The sequence below is a fragment of the Madurella fahalii genome, assembly GCF_045866475.1.
Source record: "Madurella fahalii IFM 68171 DNA, scaffold_2, whole genome shotgun sequence".
Classification (NCBI taxonomy): Eukaryota; Fungi; Ascomycota; class Sordariomycetes; order Sordariales; genus Madurella; species Madurella fahalii.
The window spans coordinates 4044231-4065308 of record NW_027263972.1 but is presented as its reverse complement, the minus strand read 5'-3'; the positions used below and the strand labels follow the sequence as shown (position 1 = coordinate 4065308).

Here is a 21078-nt window from a genome sequence, read left to right as displayed (position 1 = left end):
GGAATTAAGTCCTATATCGATATACTATATTTGAGTTTAATACCACGGAGCAAGGTCACCGGTGTTCCCTTTGACATGAAGGTTGGTGTTGTTGTTGTTGTTGGTGGTGGTGGTGGTGGTGCCGTGCCTACATCCAGATGGGTGATGTCAAGGGTGATACTATTAGAACTCTGGACGTCATCAACAATCCTAGGTTCAACTGGTGATACTTGGTGCAGTACTCAGTCACTATACGTTTTGACTCTCCATGTCCCAGTTGTTCCTAGTGTCTTTCCCCAATAAACATAAGACGCCAAGTAGCAGCTTAGTACAATAATACACTTGAAACCATGAATTTACCCGCAATCACTTCCGAATGTCTCGAGGGTTGGGATGGGTGCTCACTTCCTCTGGATGCGTACTGTTTTTAACCGTTTCTATACTTACGCCTACAATGCTCAAGCAATGTACGCGCTAAATCGGCAAGGCCCAGAGAGTTCCTTTGGCGTACATCAAGGCAGGAACCTGAGCCCTGACCCAGCCAAAGGTGATTATTTCGCTTAAGCTATGCTACTCGGATTTTAGGACAAAGTGATTTTACTGACGAGCTCCGTGGTAGGTATAGATATAGATATTGTCGTGTGTAAACGACGGGGCTGTAGGTCTAGGCCATCGATCTGAGATTACGCTGAGCTCTGACGGCGGTTGTTGACGGCCGTTGTTGACGGCCTTAACTTCCATCATAGTCTTGCCTACGACAAATTACGGATAAAGACAGGGTTTTCCATCCATCCAGCTACCGGCTCGGGTTTGACGATTCTCACCCGGCCACAAACTGCAACTTTTAACGGAGCAAATGCCAACGGGAATATATGGTTGTGGTTTACTTTGCAGTAGCCGGTAACGGCGGGTCTATTAGCATCTTGATGACTGATACTAGGTATCTGTACTTCGGCATATCGACCAAGCGGGGAGCCGATCTGTTAGGACCAACGATATTCCACCACGTCGTTCGGCTGCGACCGCGCATCCCGCTAAGTATTCCGACTCTGGTGCACACCCTCATTGTCGTGATAATCATCAGGTCCTGAAGTAAGCGTGGGCCGTGAAGGGATGCGCCACACCGGCGAGAATCGATGCGAAACCTCGCCAGCCTCTCTATTGCCCATCAATATGATACAGAATTATACAGATTCATGATATTGTTGCATCACAACCATAGTATTTATGCACCCAACCTCCTGAGGATCTTGTCCCTCACTACGCGGTGGGCGACAGCGGCTCCGTGTTGTAGTGAAATAGCGCCGATGATGGCAAAGAGAGCCGTGTTGAGCACCACAGTCAGGCCGGAGCCTTGGAGGTTTTCGGGCTGCGAGTGAAGAGCTTTGGTTAGCCGCGGCATTCCCCCCAGACGGGTGCGAGGTGGGGGCAACTTCACATACCAGCCTTGGCTTCCACCTGATAACTTCTGGCAGCCCAACATCAATTGCTAGTTTTGCCAGCCTTTCTTTTTCCACTATGTCCTGGGGCAGCCTGGTGTTTAGCTTGTCGACGTTTGCGAGAGCGGGGTGCTGGAACGGTTCGCGGTCGAATGGATCCTCGATTTTTTGCTCAGCCTGCCCAGCCTGGGCTGGGGAGACAAGGATACTTCTGGTGGCTTCGAGGGCAAGTATTTGCCGGCCTGGGGATATTGTTAGCAAGGCAATGACTCGGGTCTAGGTTATCATCGCGCTGACGGGCCAACTTGTAAAAGAAACGCACCGAAATATGCCAGCCTTGTGTTGAAGCCTCTTCTCCCTTGATCAAAGCTCTTGTGAGTTATGGCAAGCCATTTGATCTCATCCGGCAGCATCCTGCTTCCGTTCTGCCCCAGAAGGCGGTTGTACATGGCGTCGAGTTTATTGGGGTCCTCGTTGTTGTGCCATACCGTCCGCCTAGGATCCTTGACGATGTTGATGGAGAAACCCGGGCCCTTCATCCTCTCTGGCGTATAAGACCATCGTGGCCGTTCTGATTGCTCGGTCGGCGCGCTGACAGCTTCAGAAGTGCGAACCGCCGACGACGAAAATTGGCGGGCTGGCCGACCGAGCCGGTGGGCGGCCGACTGCGAAGAGCTGGCGCATATTCGGAGCCCTCTGCAGGTCGACGAAATGACAGAACAGGAAGGATTGGGCGCCATCGAACCGACGAAAACGGGAGTTGTAGGTAGGGGGTTTTGCGCCGTTTGTATTAGATGGGGGGTGCAATCCGATCCGACGGCGACCTACCAAGACTCTCCCGGGATTTTTTTTCCAGCGATTTGCCAGCCGCTGCCAGAGCTCGATCGAGTACGGCGGGAAAACTTCGGCGCCGCTTGACCTGGACGCGCCTCTCGAGCATCGCTTTGATTGGGCAATGCCGGCGAGGTCCCTCCCTGTCCCTTTTCCATAGTCTCATTCTTTCAGACCCACCAGCCCGGGCTCCCTGCCATCGTATTCAAGTTCCCCAAGAACTTCCAGGACACGGCACGCGTGTCAGATCTTACTGCGCTGGGCACGAGGCCTTGCACCTAACGCCAGCATCTTCGCAGGCAAAGGATTCAACCGTCTTTACGTCAATTGTTGAGATGGCGTCCTCATTTCCAACCGCGCCCAAGCCGGTCACCAAGAGCAGCAGCCCTGCAAGCCCCAGCGCCCTCCGCGAGAGGCTGGCAGCGATCCTGCCCCAGGGCCACAAATTCGGCATCCACCACGTCTCGACGCCGCCGACTCGATCGGAACCTCTTTGCGCTGCCCCACCGGGCGAGCGACCGGATAAGACCTACCGCGAGCACCACTTCCTTGCCATCTCCATCTACATCCCAGGCTCTGCCGCCGCGCCCTTGAAGCGCATGTCGCCGGGTGCCGATCGACCTAAAGATTCGGATGCACAAAGGAAGCAGGTGCTGGTCTTTGCTGTCGAGGTCTTCATCTTCACCACTGCGTATCAGACCACCTTGTTCGTGTCCAAAGCCGACTCGACGGGCTATCTCCATCTGCTCAACCTGCCGCAGGCCACGGCCTCCCCAATCCGCCAAGTCTGCGCCACCTTCATTGCGTACCTCCTCCACCACCGACGGCGCAATCATGTACAGTCTGTCGTCAATCTGTTTGCGCGCGCCCAAGCACAATATCTCTTCCCAGGGAGCGTGCACAACAAGGGGAAACATGTCCTGGACGATTGGGGCCTCGTCAGATGGTGGTGTAAGACACTGAATCCGCTCTTGGAGGGATTGGCGGGGGACCCGTGGGGAAGTGCCAAGGGATATCTCCTTGTGCCGGGTCTCGAAGAGCTCGAGACAAGAGCCTTCATTCCGCGGACGTCTGCGAGCGCAGCCAACTGGGCTATCGGCCATCCGCTCGAAATAATCTCACACTACACCCGCGATTTTGACTCGGTGCCGCCACGATGCCTCATACCAGGGTACCCCGACGACCCAAAATCGCGCTTCCGTGATGAATTAGATGAAGAGGTGTCAAACCGTAGACAGGGCATCTCGTCATGGAAGAGCGTCAAGACGCTAGACCAGTTCTGGGAGATGATGGCCTTCCGCCAGGAATGTTCAAGTGGCCGCCTCACAGGCTTCATATGGCTAGTTTTTGATCATCATAAGGAACACTCTCCCCCAAACCCCACATCAGCGGCCCAACTTACGAACCCCGACGATTCGTCCGACGCACCCTTGACAACGCTCTCACCTGCGACGCCGCCCGCGCGTCGCGGTCATAATTCATCTCACAGACCGCGATCGGGTCTGCTTAAACAGGCGGTCTCTCCCACTGCAGCCGTGTCATTACGCACGAAAGCCCCCAAGAAGAAACCAAAGAAGAAATTGTTGGGACCGGTCGTTGCACGCGCACCCAGGATTAAGACGCACGTGCGCAACTATCGTCTCGATCGCCCGATCACAACGGCGTATTATTTCTGGCCACCCGAGGGTCGTGGAGACAAAGTTGTAGATGAGTCTACATACAAGCGTGCCGTCGAACTGCTGCTTCATCTAGACTTTTCAACGCTTGACAAGGCGGTGGGCAGTTCTAAGCGATGGATCAACGAGGTGGACGTGGGTGTAGGGTCGGATGCGCAAGTCGTAGGCAAGGCAGCCGTCGCGGACGCACCAGGTGCGAACGGAGCCACCGCTGGTGGTGCTGGCGGAATTGTGGTCAACCTCACCAGTTTGGTTAGGAGGAAGAACCTGCCCGGGTCGTCCGAGAACGTTACTGATCAGCACTCGGACCCGGCACCTCGGGTGCTGGACGGGCCTACCGCAAAGACAGAGAAGAAAGGAGTAAACATCCTTGGCGCCAACTTGGTGCGGAAGAAGAAAAGGGATACTGAGAGCGGCTGACCACGCCGACTTCAATGGTTTATCCCGGAACCCCGTCGGGTGCCAGAACATCTCCACCCTATCCCGGTTTCAAGCCACCCGCAAGATAGTACCGCAGGATCGGGACAATTGAGCAGTTGCCCTGCGGTTCGTCCCGAACCAAATATGTTGGCCGGTCAGTCGTTGGAAAATCGACTAGCTCTCGAGCAAGGAACGTTGCGAGGCGGATGGAGTTTCCGACTAACTACAGGACATGAGCTGACACGTAGCAGCGACGTCGCCGCGATGGAGGGGGGACTTCAGATTCGCCGTCTCTTCGCAGCTGGAATCTCATTGTCACCTATCCTCTCAGAAGCTTTGTTCCGCAGCTCGATCAATTCCCGTCGAACCCACTCCTGGGCCTCCCGCAGAAGCTGCTTCTCCCCTCTTCTGATCCAGACTGCCAGTGTCTGCCGTCCGGCTACTTGGCCTGCGCTTAGAAGCTGCTCGTCGTCCTCCAGCGACGTATGGTATTGAGCCTCCCGATCTTGAAGCGCGCCAAGGACGCTGTGTAGGAACAGCTCCTTGCGCACCTCCCTATCCGATATCGCTTGGGCAACAAGGCGTTGGCTCTTGACCTTCTTAGCAGCCTTGAGGAGCGTCTTGAACTGCTCCCCCAGCTCATCCGGCAGACCCTCAAAGGTGGCCTGGCCGACCAGCCGCCCGGTCGAGTCGGGGTCCTTGCTGGAACGCTCTAGTACAAAGCTTTCTTCGAAGTCTTCGTCCGACTCGATAAGCTCTTTTACTTTCTCCCAGTCCGAGGGGTCCATGCCGGCTCCCACCCGGTTCTTCAACTGCTTCTCAACCAGGCCCCACGGCAATTCGACTACGTCGTATCGGGTGTGTTTAGGGGTTACGTAGCCATAGCGCCGCAGCAGCTCACCGCTAGAGAGCGGGCCGTAATAGTTTAGGATTTCTTCGCCGGCCCGGATTGTGCGCAATGCTGTTGCCGTGAGTGCGTCGTGGCCGTGGTTGATGTGCGCGTTGAATTCGGCGTCGGCGTTGAGCATGTCTGCCATGGGGACCATGCCCAGCATCGTCTTCCCGTCTCTATCCTCGACCCACCCGTCGTCCTCGTCTGCCTCGTCGTCCCCATCGTCCTTCTCGAGATCGAAGGCGTAAGCCATGATGGTACTTCCCATGCGGTGAGCAAGCGCAAGCAACTGGGCATCGTCTAGTTTGGGGCTGTCGGCGGGGAAAAAGACGTGCTCATTCGCCCGGACGACAGGAAGAATTTTGGACTTTATCATCCGGTCTGCCTCGTCCCTGCCAATCTTGGCGACAAGAGAGCTAGCTTGGAGTTCGGCCAGCTCAGCGTCCGACCAGAACATGGGCGTGTCGAACGCAGATGGCAGTACATCCAAGTAGGGTCTCCAGCGCGAGGCATTGCCCTGCAGGTACTCGTGCATCATGATCAAGATAAGCAGCGTCCAGGAGTCCTGGGATGCCACTGATGAGCCTTCATCTTCTGACCGCTCATCGTCGTCGTCTTCGAGATTAAACACATTGGGTATCTGGTCTTTTAGGGTTGAGGTTGCCGAGCAGATGATGGCATTGCGGGGGATGGTGAAGAGGACCGTGTCTGCTTCAATATCTGCCTTGGCAACTACATTTGGCAATTAGTACTAAGCAAAATTCGAGCGCTATCATTGTGGTCTCGTTTACCGATGCCTCGGCCAGCATTTCGCTCCCGCAGGTCCTCGATTGCGATGTCTTTGTGAAAAGTGGCGCCACTGAAGGCTCGGAACCAGTTGGCGAAATTCTGGGAGCTCTCAAGGAAACTCGGGCCTGTGTCGGTATCGGGCTCCATGTTGGAGAATGAAAATAGTATGGTAGCCTCGCTGCGTCTGCATCTTGGAGAGAAACATCGAGGTTGAAAATTTTCTCGTTAAGGCCGGGGTGGCTCGTGCGGCCACTACGAGTAACCCGCCTCCACGGCGGTGGAAGACAAAACAACATCGGACAGTGTAACGCCAGCCATAAGCGAGCGTGTTCGTTTATTACTGTATCGTATGCACAGGTATAATACGCCTTTGGCCAAGCAACGTGCATCTAATCAAAAACTTGTTTTGGTTTTTGGCGTCGGCCGCCTCTCCCCGGATTTATCTCACCTACCTGAATTAGATACTTAGGTAAGGGTATCTTACCTTAGGCAGCTACATCTACCATGTTCAAGTTTGGTTAAACCGCATAACTGCGTGAGTAAGCTACGTTACCAATGTGCCGCTTGATTGTAAGCTGAATGCCTCACATCTCCCGGGTCCCCAGCCAGGGTACATTCGCTCATGTGTCAGCAAATGGGTGTAAGAGCATACCGTTTTATCCCCCTGAGGTTTCAAACTAGGGACACTTACGCCTTAGCGCTCGTTCAAAGTTCAGTAAACGGAGAGCCTTACCATCCTTTGAGCGTGTTGTGCATTCCAATGGATGACGATTATATTGAGGTTGTCTCACTTACACAACAACTACATATATATCTGCGTACGTGTTCCACAATCTATCAAATCCGCGCCGCAATTTCATCACAACTGTAGAATGAACCTCGTGCTTGGTTATCGACGTTCTGCCGAAGGAGAAGCCTATCATATTTAGCACCAGGATAAAAATCTTACGGCACTAGAAACGATCGGATAGCATTCCGGTTTCATCTTGCTGAGTTTGATTGGCGAGTGTCGTTGGACTCCCTCATCTTTGATAGTGCGGTAGCTTAGCTGAAGAACGCCTCACTAGCATAGCTGTACTCACCGATAAGAACTACACTACGGTAAGCAAAGCATTACCGCTAGCTAGGAGCTCCTATGCCGTTGATCAATGCTCGAAATCTAAGCACGGCTACAAGACTGGGCTACAGGACTGAGCTGTCCGGTGCCCCCCCCCCCCCCCGGGGGACGTACCACCCCAGTTCCCGGTAGCTTTGTGCGATAACCCTGTTTGAGCGCTACGGCTGACTACTAGTCATCAGTCTTGGGCCACAATAAATGGCTGAAAACTGGAAACACTTCCACAATCCCCAAATTTGATTGAAACTAGCCTTTAGGATGGCCCAACTAAGACGCCAATCTAGCTAGAAATGGCTGCAATGGAAAGTGAAAACGCGGGAAGGGTAATCGGTTGGGCTCAAAGCGGGATTTTGTATTATTATTTTCTTTTCCTCGATGGGGTTTGATGATAAGGATAGCATGAAGGGCGTTGGGAGGTCATGATACTTGAAGGTGGAAAAAAAAAAAAAAAAAAAAAAGGGCCCCTGGTAGTAGTTTGATACCGCAGCCGAGCTACACCCAGAAAAGAAGGTAAAAATGGCCACACAGACCCCCATGGACGCTGTGCCGCTTTCCCTCATCCTTCAAAGTCTTGATTCTTACCTAACTTTCTTGCGGGCCGTCAGCACACAGAAGCACTAGGAAGTACCTTAAATTAGGGATCTTGGGTTCTGTGCCCTGGCTACCTTGGCCATTTGGCTTGCATCTGAAATTGAGTCCAGCGCGTGGTAGTGAGCTTGCGTCAGATCGTAATTGGGGGCGATGAACGACTGTGGACATGGGACGGAGAGAATGGATTCACTGGCCCATCTCCGATATCTCACAGCCCAATATTGGGGGTGTCTGGGACAGAGTTGCGTGTGCGGTGGTCCCCCCGGCATTTTTACGCTAATACGTCTTGGTCAAGCTTTTCTGCGAGCCGCTGGCATACCGGGCAATCCGAGCCAACCAATGCCCCTTGATAGGTATCCCGAAATGCGGACAAGGACGGGCTGGACCTGTCGCGACATGCCTGGCTTGGCCAGATGCGTCAGCACCTAGCTGTAACCTTGAACTAGGAAGGAGGTGAGACCAATGAAGTACCCCTTCATCCCCAATGGCCTCACAAAGCAAGGGAAGCCAGGAACTGTCCGTTCTTGGTTAATTATAGCTGCGGAAAGACGAGTGGTAAGGAGATGAATATGCTGCCCTAGTTACACTGTGATCAAGCGTCAAGCTTTCCGGGCTTCGCGCTCCCGCCCACTCTACCGTGATTAGCCACAACGTGGTGTTAATCTATTGCGCATGCAAATACCGAGGTCTAGAACAATCCCTGCTAGGTATACTTGGTAGCGTGGTCGATAAGATGCTGCCTGAATAGGCAGGAGTAAATGACGCAACGCGGATCGTGACATAACCACCACGTCGTTGCCAGACGGCCCTCTCGTGTAGCCCTCCAAGTCAGACGTTAAGCGGTCTAGTCCGGTAAGGCGTCATTCTGTATGTACCTGCTCATTTCGGCCGAGTTGCCAAGCTTGGCGTACTAGGGCCGGGGGTTGCGCAGGAAGATAGGGGACGAGGATCGCGATGCACAGCAATCGTGACAGAGTTAAAAAGGAGGGGGTTCTCGGTGTAGTATGGTAAGGTAGTCACCGGCATTTACCCAGTCAAGCCCCTCAACCCTATTCCCCGTGGCCCTTGCAAGGACGAACTTCAGCATGAGAACCGCGTCCTTCGTGACGCTCGCCGCAACGGCGCTCCTCGCTCATGGCGTCGCTGCCAAGGAGATGCAGCCGAATGCCTTGACCTCGCAAATCTACGATAGCGGTTCTGTCCATGAGGAGCTCATGGCGAAGAAGATGGTGTGTCCTACCTTTGTCCGTTCCGGGTATTGACTCGTTGGTTACTACTATAGGGGAAGTGAGAGCATCTAATAGTCTGACACTCAATAGAGCACATGGGAGCGCCAGATTAAGAGCGGCGCCATGGACTCCAAGAAATACAAAAGCCGTGGCGGGAATGGCGCAATTCGCTGCCGGAATGGGCTTGCCGAAGTCGTTCCTGGGGACCCGATGAACACGTTCCGCTGCAATAATGTACGGATGCTCGCCCTCTAATTAACCTTGTGAGACTACAGAGATCGGGCCATTGACACTGAGTCGTAGGTCGACTTTTACGATTTTATGAGCCATGCGGACCTGGGTAGTCAGGTTGGTGAGGGATCCTCATCGTGGGGATGGACTAGCCGTGACGGTCGAGAGTTCGTGGTCATCGCACAGGCAGACGGCGCTGCCTTTGCTGAGATCACGCGCAAAGGCAAGCTTGTCTACTTGGGCCGCCTGCCCCAGTCCAGCACCGCCCAGCCATCCATCTGGCGCGAAATCCGCGGGTATAAGAACTACATCGTCATTGGGAGCGAAGCCGTCGACCACGGTGTTCAGGTCTTTGACATGACCAAGGTAAATTACCTCGTGTTGCATGAGACAGTGCTGGGGGAGTGGGGCTGACTTGACGGTCCCGTCTAAGCTGCTTAGGATTGACCCCAGGAAGCCGGTCACATTCGATCCCGACCGCGATGTAACGAGCTGGTGGAACGACCTGCCCATTGGCCGCACACACAATGTTGTAATCAACGAAGAAAAGGAGTATGCCGTTGCCGTCGGCGCCCAGCCGCGAACGAGCGACTGCCGGTCCGGTCTCATCTTCATCGACTTGAAGAATCCCGACAGCCCGAAGACACTTGGCTGCGCTGCCGGCGATGGATATGTGCATGATGCGCAGTGTCTGGTATACCGCGGCCCTGACCGCAAGTACTTTGGCCGTGACATTTGCTACGGATATAATGAGGACACCTTGACCATGTGAGTTGCCTCAAGCACTAATGTCTCTTGGCGTGGCTGGGCTGGACGATTATTAACGGGATCCCAAAGCTACGACGTTACCGACAAGAACGCCACCAATATTATCTCGAGAACGAGTTATGAGGGCGCCAGTTGTATGCATAATCCCGATTAACTACCTACCCTCGTCTCCGTCATGATTTGTGTATGGCCCCTGACATCTTATCCCGAATAACAGATACGCACCAAGGCTGGGTTACCAACCCATACTGGCAAGAGTTCCTTGTTCTCGACGACGAGCTTGACGAAGTCAATGGGGTGGGCCCGGCAGCCAGCGGGTATCCGATCACCTACTTTTGGGACATCCGCTCGCTGGAGAACCCCAAGCAGACGGGCATCTTCCGCAGCCCGGCCTACGGCATCGACCACAACCAGTTTGTCATTGACGGCTTTGCGTACCAGAGCCACTACGGTGCCGGCCTGCGCATCCTCGATGTCTCGAGTCTGCCACGCGACCCTACCGGCGCCCGCGTGAGGGAGGTGGGCTTTTTCGACATTTACCCCGAGGACGATGCTCTCCCGAACGGCGGTTCCATCGAGTTTGTGGGCTCCTGGAGCCACTACCCGTTCTTCAAGAGCGGCTACATCCTTGTGAACACGATCGAGCGCGGTGCGTTTGTGCTGAAACGGTCTCATCGCTAAGTACTTCAGGCGTGGAGGGAAGAGAACGAGGACCAGTCGTCCCTAGAAATGCGGAGCGCACAGGTCGGGAAAGGATCGGTGGGTTTTCACACATGGGCGAACGGCATTGGCCGATATCAATGTCTGTGGCAGTATGCTCAGATGAGAAGTGTGCTGCTACTGTTGCTAGGCTATTTAAGCAGCGATACTTATGGTCACAGAACTTATATTGAATCCTAGTTTGCCGCCTGCGAGCCGCAGATACGCTGCCTGCGTTCCCTGAAAGAGCCGACCCTAATCCGACTTGAACACTTCCACAAGCCTTAATGGTCGTAAAATACCAGAGCTCGTACCTCAATGCTCTCACGCCCTTCCTTGTCCTCCTCAGCCGGGTCGACGAAAGCTGAGTGTGGGACGCGGCGTGCCACACCCGGCGCTGTGACCGAGTCGAAGCACTTAATCAATGTCACCTCGTCGGGCCGCTGCGCGTACTTGAAATACCAGCGGTGTGCAGGGTTTGGTTTGACTGCAAAGGTTTCGCCTTTACGGTGCGGGTAGATGAGTGCTGCGGCGACAAGATCCGATTCTGCCACCGAATTTGCATCGGCGAGGCCCAGTGGGGCCTTGAAGATGGTCTTGATGGGGCGCCAGACCTGAAAGCATTGTTAGCCTTCCCGAGACCCATGGTAGGTACCTTGGGGTGGGGGGTTTAAGCAGACGTTGATGATCTGGAAGCGCTTCTGAAGCAAATCCTCTGCCTCGTCGGGGAGATGGTATCGCACTCTATCCACAGCTGCCGCATAGGACTGATCAATATGTACACTCTGGGCTGGTCCACGGATTTCAGCGTTGGAAGGGTCGGAGTGATTCTGCCGGCGGATGGTGTGGTCAAAGATGAGGACGCGCGTAGCTCCGGTGCTAGAAGATGAAGTTCAATATCTGCGCTGGGTTTTGCGGGTCGGACAAACACTCCGTTATCGCCAGGGTTGTCAAGGCGGAAACTCACACGTCTTTCAGCAGCTGCTCTGTCTCTGGAATATATTCGTGCTTGATTTTGTCGTCATCAAGAAACGCCTTCTCCCTGCTTTCATGCTGGACGATTTGAAAGCCGTGGCTATCCAAGGTATAATCGTTCTCATTCCCACTGATATCTGTCACGATGACGTTCACGGGGTCAACAGGTCGCTTGAGCAACTGTTGAGGGTCAGTTGAGCTGCGCCGCCGAGCACTGTCAGCTTGCTACAAGTTCTGCGTGTCAAGGTCTAGCTGCTCCTCTTCACATACACCACGTAGAAAGGGGCTGGCGGAGAGCCGTCGCCGGGGTCTTTGTAGTAGTTCATGACAGTGTGCACATTGTGCTTCTGTGGCGTTTCAAGAGGGTGGACGGATGGAACCATGTCCGCTTTGTCGGTAGAGGCTGTCGCATTGATGACATCTACAGCGGCCATGATTAACGATAAGTAAGACTCTGATCTGGAGTCTAGTAGTGACGCAGTTACGAAGTTGAAAGACGGCGATGGAATAGTGATAGTGCCCTGTGCTTAGACTACTCACCAATGCGATGCAGAAATTGTGCTAGTAAATGGCCAGAGCTTTATACTTCATCTCATCTGACTTTGTCAATCTACAACAATCTCGATATCGAGCATGACCACCTCAATGCATGTGGACGATCATAAGCGCTTAAGGTGTCCATACAATCGCGCCATCGATGACGCCAACCCGTCGTTCAATTATAATGAACCAAAGTCTCCGGGGAATCGTCAGTTGCTTCAGATTTGTAAGGAAAACGGAGAAATTAAGGTCCGTTGATAGCCATCGCGCGGACTTGCTTATAAATGCTGGGACAGAATAGGTGGGGGTCGGTGGAATAGGAGGCCTTCTTGAGCTGACCAGCAGATGCATCGGCCGAAATGTCACGTCCGCAGGTACGTACGTGGACTTGGACGACGAATTACACTTCGCTCCGTTCTGCTACGGGGACATAGAGCTGATGAATGTTGCTTATGAATCACCCCATCGTGCCCCGGCCTTCATCGATTACTTATGCTAATTATTCGTGCTCTTCTAGGTTATGTCGGCGGTTTCAACCTCGGCAGCCGACTCCTCAAGGGGCTGGAGCCCATCGTTGCGTTCGAGTGGCTCTCGAGAAAGTCCTGAGTGTTCATACTCATGTTGCCAATGAATTGGTTCTTCTTTTCGCTCTCGCTGTCACTCGCTTCTCCCAAGCTCTCCGCGTTGGTGCTGTATTCTTCGCTCTCATCACACCTAGCAATCATATCCTGGGACTCATTGCCAGACTCCAGATCCGACCCGCCGCTCTCAGAGCTCGCTATTTCGGATGTTTCTTCCTGGTACCCGCTCTCCGAGTCTTCCTCGCCGACCATGGCCAGCTCTTCAGCTAGCGATAGCCGTCGCTTGAGCGGCGGCCTTGTCCGTGACGTCCTTGCGCCTGATATCGCCAAGTTAGTAATGTTGGCTGCACTGCCAAGAATATGAGAACACTTTACCCTCTTGCTTGATTCCCTGGATCGTGTTCCTGCGGGCCAGTGGCCGGCGTTCGGGGTCTGTGGCCAGGGTTGCAGGAGTCCATGCAGCGGCAACTGTTCCTCCCCGAGCGGGCAGGGTGCTTTGGAAGGAGATCGACCGGTGCTGTCTGGGGCTTGCGGCAGCCGGTTCGAGAATCTCGGTATGCGTGTGTTGTTGCGGAGGTAGCGCAGCGGCCGTTGGATTCACAGTGCCTCGGTCCGGTAATCCAAATTCCCGTTTCTCCAGCTCAAGTGCCCGCAATAACAGGCGGTTATACCCCTCATAGAAGTGTTTCTGAAGGACGTCGAAGGCTGAACGTGTCAAGATGATCCATGATTAGTTGGTGGTGCTTATCTAAGAGACTCTGGCCATGCCCACATATTGGGTGGAATGATAATGCGGGTCGTTCATCTCTAGGTCGGCAAGCGGAGGCTGTATATATGGGAAATTGCTAGTACTTACTACCGCCATGCAATTGATTGATCTCCTTGACCAGTTTCAGTTGTCCCTCGGCGAATTCTAGAGATTCTACCGCCACTCTAATGGCCGCTTGCACCCGCATCTCGGCCTGCAGGGCTTTCACCAACGCCACGCCCGATCGTTCGTGGATCTCAATGCGCAGCTGATGTGTTGCGCTGCCGTCTTCTAGCGGCGGGAACCTCTCTGTCCGTGGCTGGAGAGTATGCTGCGGTTGATTTTTGCGTAGGGGAGAGCCGGTATGGCATTCAGCCGGCGATGTCCTGGTCGCTCTCGGAGTCTCGTCTTTCCCAGCCGTCTCGTGCGCAATCTCTGGGAGCTGCCGGTGGCTTCCTCCACTGGAAAGGGAGTCATCGGGGGTCATCTTGGGGGTGCGGACCGCAGCTGGCTGTGCAGCCACGGTTGTCTGGTGGGGGGCGTTCAGTTCAAACGAGGATAGGGTGCTTTGGAGCGAGGCTAGGAGTTGGCCGAGGGTCGGACACAAGACTTCGCCTAGACGCTCCCGAGATTTATCCTCTGGCAAGAGCTCGAGTAACATGTGGAGGGCGAGGTGAAGGCTGGACCCCATGGTCAGGATTGCACCGACCAGCGTATCCTTGTCAGCATCCTGGATCGGCCGAGGCTGTGATTTCAGCCTCTCGACGGCGAGCACGGGGCTATCGGCGAAGCTGTCGCCCCACACGGAGCGAAGCAGCCATGATCCAAAGTCTGGGAATAGAGCCATAGCTGCCGTCAACGTTGTGTCGCCGAGCTGACCAATCACCTGGCGGGGACCAATCTGCGCGGTTCGCAGGTTAGACTTCAACAGCATGGGGAACCCTCGTCGGGAATTTTGCGACATAAGGGGCGTCCGATCCGTCGGCCGGGTAGGCAGAGTTCGATGTTGACCGGGAGTAGCGGTGTGCGCCGCTCCACACCGCCACCGAAATTCCGGGCCCGGCCTGTTGCCAGGAGCTCCAAGTGGATTCCACAGTCGAGTCGCGCTAACCAAAGGGGGAGGCCTTCCATTGTGCCGGACAGTAACGCGGCTTCACTTCGAACTGAGCTCTGGCCTCTATTGCCAATGTACGGATGGGAGTACCGAAAGTCATTTTGTGCACTGATTAAGGCACAGTCCCTTTACACCGGGCATTCGCAGAAGGTATCTGCGTCTGCCGTGTGTGTTGGCATCCCCGTACTGTATTATAACTCAACAAGCCCACAGGTGTGGAGCCGCCAGGGCCTTGTCTTGGATGACGTGCGTCGAAGTGCTCCAATTTAGTGCTCTTCCAAGCAAAATAGAGGTCGGCGCATGTTCATTCTTTGCAAGAGACAACTGCCAGTCTGATCCCCTAACTCTAACTGTTCCTTCCGTGAAGGGACTGACTAAGGTACTTTCTCGGGTTTTACTGCGGTCCGGGGAGGGGAGAATGTTGACGTTTCAAAGTACCTAGGCCAGGACTTTGCATTGTAGCAACGTACTAATTCAGAGAACTAACACCGCGTTCTACTTGATTCCATGATATATACGGATGCGGCCTGAACCTTAGAGCCAGACATCCGGCGAAAGAAATACTATAGGGGATACTACTTAATCACTAGAATGCCACTCCACATCGCCCTACACTCGGCGTGAGTCAGCGAGGCCCCGATTTGGTATAGCATGATTATGGCATACTAAGCATGCTGGGACGTCGGAAGACTTCAACAGCTAGGCAGGTACCTTATCCTGAGTGAACCGATGCATCACAATATTCCCACCATTACCACCACCCCCAACACGGTCTAAATCGCCAACTCTTCGCTCTTGTTCCCTGTATTCCCAGTCTAACCGCATTTTGCGCGCACTGTTCCCGAAACTAAGGAGCAAGCTCAACTGCGGCATACGTACTACTACTTAGCTCCGACATAGGCCCTCTTGGTGATGGTGAAAGACCCTGACCGTTGTGAACATGACCGTGGTGGCATGAATGGTATAGAACTCCTATTTCTGAGCTTCTGGTGTCGCCGTGAATTTGATGTTGCCAATGATGATAGTCGGTATTTTGCATTTGCCGGCCCTTTTTCTTTTTCCAAAACCACGCCATCGCGCCACCGGCAACTAGCAGAATCCCAACCGCCACGCCGGCGCCGATTCCGGCAGCCGCAGCTGTGTCTAATCCGCCCCCTGCCGTGCTAGGTTCTGGTGTTGAAGCCGGGCTTGTTGGAGAATCCCTTGCGCCGCCATTGTCAGGCGCTGCCGTTTCACTAGTAGTTGATGTCCCGCTTGACGATGCCTCACCCTGCGAGTTTGGTCCTGACGTTGTGAACGGCGGGGGGGTAACGGTTGGTGTCGATGAAGGCCCGAAAACTCTGCTCCCTGAGCCTCGTTCCTGGCCAATGATGTTGAACTGCGGGCTGTTGGCGCCGAAGCCAGGGGCTGTGCCGGGCCTAAGGTTGAACCAACATGGAGTAGCCGAAGTGAAGTTGAGCAGGATAGGCACGGTCGCATTATAACCTGGCGCGCGTTGCATGTAGACTACGCCCGACAAAGGTCAGCGTCTACCGTGGGGTGTCGTGGATAGAGGAGGGAGAAGAGATTCACCTTGGCGACTGCCACCGTCACAAAAGGTATACAGGTTCGGAGTCGGGAAAGGACTTGTATACGTCACGTTGACCGTGTCTATTGTGTTATATATTTGGTCTTCTGTCGGGTAGATAAAAACCACGCCATGGTTGGGATCGTCAGCTTGGCCGGTGGCTGTTGCGAACAATGAGACTACCGCGAGAAGAAGGTGCATACGCAGCAATATCTTGCATTGTCGAGCGTGTCTAGCATTCATTGTCCTCGGTCTCACGACAGACCTGTCGCTTTGTCGGTCAACCGATGTGATCGAGTTCGGGAATCTGAAATGCAGGTGTCGACCGGGAAGACCGAGCAACCGAGCACCAGATAAAGTCCAAATAACGCGAGGTTCGTGTGTGCGGCTGACGCCGCAGCGGGTTGCGCCAGCCCGTGTCAGGGATAGCCAATGAGACCGGCCCATTAGCCAGCGATGCTGTCTCCTGTCTCACCAAAACGCCATGCTACAAGTGTCGCATTGGGGGCTGATGGTCATGCAAGGCTTTCCGCTTTGGGGAACCTACACAGCCACGAACTCTTGAAAACTTTTCCGATCCTTGGCTTGGCCGATTTGCGCTGGAGGATAGAAGTACTCTATCTATCATATGTAGCACAGGGAAGGGTGTATCCGATCAAAAGTAATAGGGGTGTGTGTAAGTGTATTAGTTGTACCTAAATATTGCCCCGGCATTCATCTTATGACAATTAGCGGTTTGGTGGCTCTAATACTTCTTTACGGATTCTCCTACCATTTTCCCTAGGCTTGAACCAAATTCGCCTTTAGTTGTAAGGCACGGGAGATTTAGCAATGAAGAAAGGGAGAGCAGTGAATAAATATGTGCTTGCGCTGGTGTGAGGTATCAAGCATTTTGCTTGTGGGAATCTGAGAAAGGTGCGTGGATCTTGAAGGTTATTGGAAGAACCCGTGGACCGGCCCACCGGGGAGCGGCACGACTGCGAAGTTATGACTTTATCTACTCCACAAATTGAATGAGCTGTTCGTGCTGGTGACGCACTTAGTAGGCTCATCGTTTTTGCTACATTGTTGCTCCCATGTGGCCGTCTAAAATCTGTCTCAAAAACTTGGAACTGTGATCCCCCTTTCGCATCAGCTCTAAGACTAATACAATGCAATCCCTTGATAGAGCACGAGATGCACTTGTCAACGATGTTACATGGCAGCGAGGTAGGCAGCTTGCTCTGAGATGTGCCCATGCGCTCCCTCGTGCAGCTGCTGAGTATGTTGTTGATAAGTTCCCCGTCATTGGCTGGCTTCCTCGATACAACCCTCGATGGCTCGTCAGTGACTTTATCGCGGGTTTGACCTTAGGGCTTATGTTGATCCCCCAGGGTTTATCCTATGCCAGAATTGCAACGGTCCCGGTGCATTACGGTCTGATGTCGAGTTGGCTTCCATCAACTATTTACGCATTCATGGGAACAACAAAGGGCAAGTGGGGGCTTCTGTTTCTCAGGCAGAGACACGGTCTAATGAGATATCACGGCAGATTTATCTACCGGACCGACATCTCTCATCAGCTTACTCACAGCAGAAATCATCCAGGGGCTCCGTGGTAGACAATGGCCACCTTCGGAAATCGCATCCGCCGTTGCCATGATGATGGGCATCTATGGGATGGCGACTGGGTTGCTTAAGCTCGGTTTTCTCCTCGATTTCATCTCGATTCCTATCCTTAGCGGCTTTATCTCGGCGGTTGCCATCACCATTATCCTCAATCAGATGGACTCGCTCCTGGGCGAGCCCAACGTCGGGCGGGGAACGGCAGCAAATATCCATGACATCTTCTATCAACTTCCTCGGGCCAACGGATATGCATGCGCCATTGGATTTACCAGCATATTCCTTCTGACTGTCATGGATCAAGCCGGGAAACGATGGGGGAAGAGGAGGAGGATCGTTTGGTTTCTCTCTATCACCCGAGCTTTTATCGTACTGGTGATCTACACGGGCGTGGGATATGCTGTGAACAGGGGCCGCGGCGACCCCGCCAGCTTCCTGTTCGGAGTTGCTGAAGTCAAAGCCAAAGGCCAGGAAGCCCCGCGCATGCCGGATGCTTCGCTGCTAACACACGTTGCCAGTCGGAGTGTTGCGGTCTTTGTCGGTTCGGCTGTCGAGCACACCGCCATTGCCCGGACGTTTGGGGTCAAGAACAATTATGCTACAGATCAGAGCCAAGAACTCGCGTTTTATGGCGTCGCCAACTTTGCCAACAGTTGCTTCCACGCTGTGGGAGTGGGCGGCGCCATGTCTCGTACAGCTGTAAACTCGGCTTGCAACGTCAAATCGCCCCTTTCCGGTTTTGTTACGGCCGGTGTTGTGCTTTTATCCATCTTCAAACTGGTCGGCACACTCTACTGGATCCCAAGTCAACTCTGGCAGCCATCATCATCACTGCGGTGTGGCCCTTGATTTCCCGTCCCTCAGTGTTCTACGGCTACTGGCGAACCTCGCTTGCGGACTTCACCTCTTCGATGATTGCGTTTTGGGTTTCCCTCTTTGTTTCGAAACAGATTGGCATTGCCAGCGCAGTCGGCTTCAACATCCTTTATATCCTTTTGCGTCACGTCTTCATCCGAGTTTCGATGACTTCTGATGCTCGCCCCCAGTCCACTCCAGTTACCCTCGACATGCCACCATCAATCTTGCCTGATGTACGCATCTTTCAATTTGGTGACTCTGTCTTCTTCCCCAACGCCTACCGCGCCAAGGCATCCATCGTTGATGCGATACGGACATACCATGCACCGGCTTTAACCAATGAGACCCACCCTACTGCTGAGAAAACCTGGGATGTGGTAGGGGAGAAGAGAGTTGCAAAGCTACGCCGCCGTGCCAACATTAGCGACCATTCCTCACTTCCACCTATCGGCGTTGTTGTCATTGACTTTTCCAGAGTCAGTTACATGGACACTACAGCTTGCATACACTTCAAGGGGCTGATTATGGAGGTCAAAGACTATGGGGGGACCAGCGTAAAACTCTGTTTTGCCGGGGTTCCAAGTGATGTACAGCAGCGTTTAGAGCGAGCAGGATGGCACATCATACGCGATATCGATGTGGAGGGGGCCAGAGATGCAGGGGATTCGGTTCGAGTGTTTTCGAATGTCGTTGATGCGGTCAATGTGCCGAGGTGAACAGCAAGGATCTATAGTCAAAAGTCACATACGTAGCAAAGGCCTGAATACAATAGTTACATCGTTCCGCTTGGAGCTGGGGAAGTACCTACTTGGTAGATCGCTAGATTCAGCCGGCGGGGAGATAAAACTTCACAGAGTCGATAGGCCCTGGCACAGCAATGGGAGATTGCTTTTATTGCACAAGTAGCCATGCCAAAGAGATTCGGAGACTTGTATCTAGGTGGTTACCAAGTTAAAGTCGGGTCATCTTTTTACTATGGAATATATAGCCACCAGAGTCGTGGTCTCGGGTATACCACTGCCTCGGACCACAACTCAATAGTTGGATAATGGCGAGAGATATCAGCTCCTGCCAATCAGATGCTATCATGTCGCAACGGACGAGCAGTTGTCAGCAGTACTTGAGATACTTTGCAAGTTCATCCCTGTTCTCAAGGTGGAACGGGGCATGCGGCACTTCGAGCCTTCCTCCCGGCACATACTGTGCGATTGCCATTATGTGCAGCACTAACTCCATCGGTAGTCCTTTTCTCTGCAGATCCACTGAGCTTGAGGCATGTCGGACGGGCTCGGCTTGTTTTCTGTCAATACTTCGCATTGAGGAATTCTTCAATCGAAACCACTCCGTAGGGATAACGACCGATGAAATTCGGCCTTGGATCTACGAGTTTAGGGGCTGCCGTAGATTCGAAACTGTTCGTCTTTGACCCCGAAGAATTGTTGATGTAGGTACGTCGCGGTTTTTGCGGTTATCCCTGATAACGTGCAGTGTTTGAGCGAGTATTGATATCTCCTCATCCACCGCTAGTCCTTCTCATCGGTCCTGCAGAATGCCGAGTCCCATGCCTCCGGGAAGCAGCAAATCACATTGACGCCTATATATGGCAGCAATGCCATAATGCAGATGGTGTCCTAACCAGCGTTGGAAGGCTAGAAACGTTAGTCCTTCCGAAGCAAAGAGGAATCATCTAGGTGAAGAGGAGAGTGGAGCTTCTTACCTCACAGAGGCACCGTCTTAGACTCCACCAGCTCCGCAGATTCTCGAAAGATGATGGCCATTTTGCCGTAGAAGCAAAGTCTTGACAAGCTCGAAATTGAAAAAGGCCTTTCCATTCTCTGGGCGGAAGCGGTAATTAGCATTGGTTGAATCGATATCCCCGGGCAAACAGGCAAGCTCTTCATTCCTCATACGGAATTAGGCATCGGCATTTCACATCTCCCGGGTGCTGACAAATACCGCCGCGAGAGGGAAATGCAGAAGGCTTAGAGATTTCTTCCCAGGCTTCTGAGAGTGCCATCGGTGAACAATAGGAGTGATCTTCCTAACGGTAGCCTCATCTAGCATGATGGCTTGGAGCTGTGCTGTGGCTTGGACATGCCGCATGCGAAGGACACCAGGCTATTGACTGCGAATGATCTCAAAAGATTAAGGCACCCTAGCAAAATCCCGTCCAAGTGCTTGTGCGGATATACCGGCTTCCCGGAAGCGAACTGGTATTGCCGCTAGTGCAGCACTCTAAACTAGCAGCTGCTAATTACAACAGATGGATTTAAGAGAACTGTCAATTCGTCTAGGTACTCGATCCCTCTACCCAATGTTACGTATTTCGAAAAGAGACACCCTCTCCGTGTTCATAGCTTTACCTAATATCTCTCTAATTGGATGTGTGAGTTAGAGGCTAATATATCGGACAAAAGCGCCCTGCATAG

The 21078-nt window shown here is 53.4% G+C and overlaps 7 protein-coding genes across 7 annotated transcripts; 3 read left to right on the top strand and 4 right to left on the bottom strand.

Annotated features, from left to right (window-relative positions):
- Positions 1 to 1204: 1204 nt before the first annotated feature.
- Positions 1205 to 2158, bottom strand: MFIFM68171_03956 (mitochondrial 54S ribosomal protein mL57; the record flags this gene model as incomplete). The annotated part of the gene is made up of 3 exons (XM_071059376.1): positions 1205 to 1348; positions 1422 to 1660; positions 1741 to 2158. 3 exons carry the CDS (start codon positions 2156 to 2158, stop codon positions 1205 to 1207), a joined length of 801 nt encoding a protein of 266 aa, XP_070915477.1.
- A 426-nt stretch (positions 2159 to 2584) lies between these two features.
- MFIFM68171_03955 (uncharacterized protein) lies at positions 2585 to 4345 on the top strand (the record flags this gene model as incomplete). The annotated part of the gene is made up of 1 exon (XM_071059375.1): positions 2585 to 4345. One exon carries the CDS (start codon positions 2585 to 2587, stop codon positions 4343 to 4345), a length of 1761 nt encoding a protein of 586 aa, XP_070915476.1.
- Positions 4346 to 4623: 278 nt separating this feature from the next.
- Positions 4624 to 6173, bottom strand: RMS1 (Ribosomal lysine N-methyltransferase 4; the record flags this gene model as incomplete). Its single annotated transcript, XM_071059374.1, has 2 exons — positions 4624 to 5969; positions 6029 to 6173. The coding sequence occupies 2 exons, from the start codon at positions 6171 to 6173 to the stop codon at positions 4624 to 4626; spliced, it is 1491 nt and encodes a 496-aa protein (XP_070915475.1).
- Positions 6174 to 8819: 2646 nt separating this feature from the next.
- On the top strand, positions 8820 to 10643 carry MFIFM68171_03953 (uncharacterized protein; the record flags this gene model as incomplete). Its single annotated transcript, XM_071059373.1, has 6 exons — positions 8820 to 8963; positions 9054 to 9197; positions 9267 to 9560; positions 9628 to 9962; positions 10032 to 10096; positions 10180 to 10643. 6 exons carry the CDS (start codon positions 8820 to 8822, stop codon positions 10641 to 10643), a joined length of 1446 nt encoding a protein of 481 aa, XP_070915474.1.
- A 302-nt stretch (positions 10644 to 10945) lies between these two features.
- On the bottom strand, positions 10946 to 12070 carry MFIFM68171_03952 (uncharacterized protein; the record flags this gene model as incomplete). Its single annotated transcript, XM_071059372.1, has 4 exons — positions 10946 to 11275; positions 11342 to 11540; positions 11629 to 11835; positions 11907 to 12070. 4 exons carry the CDS (start codon positions 12068 to 12070, stop codon positions 10946 to 10948), a joined length of 900 nt encoding a protein of 299 aa, XP_070915473.1.
- Positions 12071 to 12694: 624 nt separating this feature from the next.
- On the bottom strand, positions 12695 to 14469 carry MFIFM68171_03951 (uncharacterized protein; the record flags this gene model as incomplete). The annotated part of the gene is made up of 3 exons (XM_071059371.1): positions 12695 to 13074; positions 13133 to 13462; positions 13614 to 14469. The coding sequence occupies 3 exons, from the start codon at positions 14467 to 14469 to the stop codon at positions 12695 to 12697; spliced, it is 1566 nt and encodes a 521-aa protein (XP_070915472.1).
- A 2868-nt stretch (positions 14470 to 17337) lies between these two features.
- On the top strand, positions 17338 to 18640 carry MFIFM68171_03950 (uncharacterized protein; the record flags this gene model as incomplete). Its single annotated transcript, XM_071059370.1, has 2 exons — positions 17338 to 17659; positions 17718 to 18640. 2 exons carry the CDS (start codon positions 17338 to 17340, stop codon positions 18638 to 18640), a joined length of 1245 nt encoding a protein of 414 aa, XP_070915471.1.
- Between the last annotated feature and the right edge of the window lie 2438 nt (positions 18641 to 21078).